Source organism: Suricata suricatta, chromosome 17, assembly GCF_006229205.1.
Source record: "Suricata suricatta isolate VVHF042 chromosome 17, meerkat_22Aug2017_6uvM2_HiC, whole genome shotgun sequence".
NCBI lineage: Eukaryota > Metazoa > Chordata > Mammalia > Carnivora > Herpestidae > Suricata > Suricata suricatta.
The window spans coordinates 11,161,472-11,167,013 of NC_043716.1; the positions used below are offsets into that span (position 1 = coordinate 11,161,472).

The 5,542-nt window shown below is 44.6% G+C and overlaps 1 protein-coding gene across 1 annotated transcript in view; it reads right to left on the minus strand.

Annotated features, from left to right (window-relative positions):
* NT5M (5',3'-nucleotidase, mitochondrial) overlaps positions 1-1,533 on the minus strand; it is a 38,175-nt gene extending 36,642 nt beyond the window's left edge. The window contains exon 1 of the mRNA XM_029928885.1: positions 1,530-1,533. Within this exon, the coding sequence (XP_029784745.1) occupies positions 1,530-1,533 (4 nt within the window). The remainder of the gene's footprint in view (positions 1-1,529) is intronic.
* Positions 1,534-5,542: the final 4,009 nt, after the last annotated feature.

Sequence of the window (5,542 nt, forward strand, 5' to 3'; positions counted from 1 at the left end):
ACATGACCGCGCTGGGGGAAGAAATCCCTGCGGGCTCGGGCGCGCGGGCAGCGCGGGCTGCGCGAGGCGCGCGGGGCGCTGGGTGCGCGGGGCGAGAGCGCGCAGGCTCTGGCCCCAGAGCGAGGCTGCGGCAGGCGCCCCGGCGGAGGCGGAGCTCGGGGGGCGGGGCTTTGGGGACAGTCCACGGTCCCCTGTTCTCCACTCGCGTCTTTTCCCAAGACCCCTGGCCTGGCCTGCCTCCTCCCACAGCCGCAGCGTGACTGCGGGAGCCGTGCGCGCTGATGGAGCGAGCCTGTGTCACTGAGCAATTACTTGAACGGGGTTGTGGACAAAACTGACAAGGTTCCTGCCATCCTGGAATTTACTTCTTAGAAAGGGAGACAGATGAAAAGCAAAGAAACGGTACACAATGGGCAAAAATAAATTTCTCAGAGAGTGACAACAATACGAAGGAGCTGAAACAGGATAATGTGCACTCGGAGAGCCGCCCTGCTTTACAGCAAATATCTGGGGAGAGGCTGCTGTTAGTAGGACAAATAAGCACCTTGCAAACATCACAAAGCCTTAATAAAACTGGTGGTTTTCAAATAAATCTATAAGTATATATTATTTTTTACCCTGGTATAGGTTGGGTTTTTTTTTTAGCAGAAAAAAACAAAAGCAGATGATGATGCCCAAAGTACCTAATGATCAAGAGGTGGGAAGACTGGCAGGGTAGTCAGGGAAGGCCTCTTGCAGGAGGTGACCCTGGAGCGGAGACCTAAATGATGAGAATAGAGGATGCAAAAACCAGAAAGACCGAGTGGTCCAGATACCGAGAGCAGCAAGCTCCAAGTCCTGAAGCAGGGAATGTGGCCTTGGGGGCAGGGAAGCCAGTGAGACCACAATTTTCATTCTTACATTTCCTTGGCACATACTTGCTAAGTATCTCCTGTGTGCTTGGTGGTGGACAGCAAGCAGTGAACAAAGTCCCCACCCTGATGGAACAGACATTTTTGGATCTTTCTGAAATTATGGTGAAGGAAGGGTGAGGTCGTCCACTCTGAGGCTAGAGAGGTAGAGCCACAAGGAAGCAGTGTAGAACAGAGTGGATCAAGAAGATGTGGTATATATACACGATGGAGTACTACATGGCAATGAGGAAGAATGACATATGGCCCTTTGTAGGAAAGTCGATGGACCTTGAGGGTGTCATGCTAAGCGAAATAAGCCAGACAGAGAAGGACAGAAACCATATGTTTGCACTCATAGGTCTAACAGGAAAACAGGAGAGACCTAATGGAGGACCAGGGGGAAGGGAAGAGGGAAAGAGAGTTGGGGAGAGAGAGGGATGCAAAACTTGAGAGACTATTGAATGCTGAAAATGAACTGAGAGTTGAAGGGGAAGGAGGAGGGGGAAAAGAGGTGGTGGTGATGGTGGAGGGCACTTATGGGGAAGAGTTCTGGGTGTTGTATGGAAAACAATTTGACAATAAAATATTATGGAAAAAAAGAACAGTTAAAAAAGCGAGCTGTGCTGTTCCACTGACCCATGCTCCAACCAAGGCACATAGTAGGTCCTCAGCACCCTGGCACAGTGGTTACTCTCCTGGTGTCTCCTGGATTCAAGGGAAGAGACCAACTTTGATTCATTGCTGCATCCTGAATGAACAGGTGAATGAATCTGATTCTGCCAGTAACCTTGTCTGGCTGGCTATTATCTGACCCCCTAACTAAGACTCCCCACTGTGTTTCTCCACTGGGATATTCATTCTGTAATTATGTCACCATGTGTTTCTCTGTCATCTTATGAAAGTTTTCACCCAGAAGAGTTGAGAGACTTGTATCATGAAGATACATATGCCCTCCACCTGGATCCCGCAGTTAACAGTTTGCTATATTTGCTTTACCAAACGTCAGTGCACCTCCCGAGCCTTCCATCAGCCCATCTTCTTCTTGGGTGCATTTCAGAGTAAGCTACAGACAGCAGCATACCCCACCCCCAAACACATCAGCCTAGGTAGCTTTAAGAGGGTTCAATATATTTAAAGGTAAATTTTGCAAATGAAATGCACAAATCTTAACTTTATCATTCCATTAGATTTGACAACTCACCCCCAGGAATTTATCCCTAGCAAGATATGGAACAATGCTATCTGGATACAGCAGCCACTGGCCACATGGGACTGTGAGTGATCAAAATGTGCCTATTGCACCTGTGGAGACAAGTTTCTATTTTATTTAACTTTAAATAATTTAATTTAATAATCCACATAGTGGTGCCTGGGTGGCTCAGTTGGTTAAGCATCCAAATCTTGGTTTTGGCTCAGGTCATGACCTCACGATTTGTGGGCTTGAGCCTCACGTTGGCACACTCTCTATCAAAATAAAGAAACATTAAAATTTTTTTAAAAAATCCACATGGCTGGTGGCCTGCATGTCAAACAGTGCAGCTCTAGAAATCTCCATCTTCCCAGATAGTTCCTTCCTGCTCTTCCATCAGCCCTATCTCCTACTGTTCTTTTTTTTCCCACCATAGATGAGTTTTGCCTGTTCTAGAATGATAAATGGAATCATGTGCTATATATTTGTTTTGCAACTGACTTTTCACTTAGCATGTTTTTGAATCATTCATGTTGTTCATGTTGTATCAGAAGGTTCTTTTATGCTGGATTCTATTTAATTGCATGAATATATGTCGTTTTGTCCATTTTCCCAATGCCCATTGATGGGCATTGCACTATTTCTAGTTTGGGGCTTTTATGAATAAAGCAGCTATGAACTCATACAAGTCTTTGTGTGGATTTTCTTTTCTCTTGAGTAAATACCTAGGGATCATTGAGTCCTAGGAAAGGTGTGTGTTTAGTTTTATAAGAAACTAAGATCGGTTTTCTAACCAATTGCACCATTTTACACACCCACAATGTATGAAAGTTCTGTTTGTTTCACATACTCTCCAACATTTGATGTCGTCAGCCTTTTTAGCCACTCTGGTGGGTATATTGGTGGTACCTCGCTGCATTCAATGTTGCGTACAATCCCACGTTTTTTTCCTTTTTCTAAAATGATTTGCTTTATTGGGTGCCTGTGTGGCTCAGTCAGTTAAGTGTCCAACTTCATCTCAGGTCATGATCTCGAAGTTCATGAGTTCAAGCCCCTCATTGGGCTCTGTGCTGACAGCTCAGAGCCTGGAGTCTAGTTTGGATTCTGTGTCTCCCTCTTTCTGCCCCTCCTCCCTCTAAAAATAAATAAAAACATTAACATTTTTAAAATAAAATAAAATGAGTTGCTTTATTATTTACTTGTGGCTTTTTATTTTTTGTCTTCCCTTTTGGAATGTATGTTTCATAAGGATACAACCTTGTCTGGTTTGTTTAGTTTTATGTTCTTAGTGCCTAGAACAGGATCTGACACGTAGTATGTATTCAATAAATTCATTTGTGCATGCGTTCAGCAAACAGTTTTTGTGTGCCTTGAGGAGAGTAGATATCACTAATCCCCTTTGACAGGTGAAAAACCTGAGACCAAGAGACAAGAGACATAGCCATGTTTTGCATGGCTAATAATAAGTGGTAATCAGAGCTAAGGTATATGAATGCCTCCTACGTGTCAGGTACCATCTGGGCTCTTCACATGAATGTCTCACTGAACCCCACAAAGTTGCCATGAAGAATACTAATATTAATCCATTTAAAAGGATAAAAACACGGAAGCATTGAGAGATTAATAACTTGCCCCTTGGTATGGTCATTTAAAATTTTTTTAATGTTTATTTATTTTTGAGACAGAGAGAGATAGAGCACAAGCAGAGAGGGTCAGAGAGAGAGGGGGAGACAAAGAATCTGAAACAGACTCCAGGCTCTGAACGGTCAGCACAGAGCCCAAAGAGGGGCTGGAACCCACGAACCGCGAGATCATGACCTGAGCTCAAGTCGGATGCTTAACCAACTGAGCCGCCCAGGCGCCGAAGTGTGGTCACTTTAAGTAAATGACTTTGATACATCTCCCTTCAAAAGATGGAGCTGAATTCCTGTGCCCTTGGATATGGCTGGATTTACTTATTCACTTTTGACCAATAACATGGTGAAGGAATAGGTCATTAAAAGACATTGGGGCTTCTCTCTCTCTCTCTCTCTCTCTCTCTCTCTCTCTCTCACTACTCTCCCTGCCATGTCTATGGACATTCAAGAAGCCCCATGGAGAGGTCCCCATGTTAAGCAACTCAGGCCTCCTGCCAATAACTGGAGAGGAATGGAGACCACCTGACATTAGTCATGTGAGTGAGCCACCTTAGAAACAGACCCTTCCACCCCAGTCAAGCTTTTGGATGATGCATCTTCAACTGATATCTTGACTACAATCTCACGAGAAACCCTGGCTCAGAACCACCCACCTTGGCTTCTCTCAGATTTGTAAGTCAGAAATTGTGAGATGGCAAATGTCATTTCAAACCTCTGAGTTTTGGGTTAATGTTACACATCAATAGATCACTAATACACTAGATCGCTAGTAAGTGTTAGAATTGGGATTCAAGCAGTCAGACTCCAAGTGCCACCTTGTACATAATGACATCGATTCTTCACTGAGTGTCTCTCACATGCCAAGCTCTGTGAAACGCTCTCCATGTTTTAGTGGCTCTGATTGGAACCTGGTGCCTGATCTTTGCACTGTAGGGAGCCCAAGCTCTGGAGTTCAACTGCCTCTTTTTAAAAAAAATCCTGATGCTGGCACTTATCATCTATGACATCTTGACATGTCTTTAAACATCACTTAGATTAAATGTCCTCGTTTCCAAAATTGGAATAATACTACTAGCACCCACTCATAGGGTTCTTGTGGAATTACATGACTTTTTACACTTAAAGCTTTCAGAACTGAGTCACACACATAGTAAGCACTCAGTCTGTATGCGTTGTATTACGTCGCATGCTGTTTTATCAGTCGTGGTGACCTACACGGCGTGCCGGCACTTTATCTTGTTGTATCTTCACAATGACCCTATAAGGTCAGTATCTTCATTTCACGGGGTAGAAATAGCTTCAGAGAGGTAGACTAACTTTTCCCAGGTCACACGGCTGGCCTGCAGATCAAGTCCATATGACTTCAAACCAGTTCTTTCCATCATATGATGCTCCAGGCTCTGCATTAATCTATATTTTCTGCTAACTGGTATAGGTGGACAGAGAACTCACATGTACTGGGGGCTGACTGTACTAGGCACTGCACAGAGGCTTTCCATACGCTCTTTCATTCACCCACAGGCCATGGCTACATGCTTCCGCAGGTCCTTCTTATGCTAAGCACACAAAAGGCGCACCAAAAGTTCTCAGTGAATTAAAAATAGCCTAAAGTGCGTAAAAGCTGATTTCTATGATAAAAAGCGTTATTGTGCCCTCTTAGCAGAGGACCCTGCCTGCCCCAAACATTGCCCTTGGATAAAGTAGATAGGAGCTCCTAACCGCCACCTTACCACTTGGACCTGGCTCTTCCTCCACTCTTCAGGCTGGTGTTTGCTGGTGACTCCTGCCAGCCAACATGGTTGCTGCAAGAATAAGGCTTGATC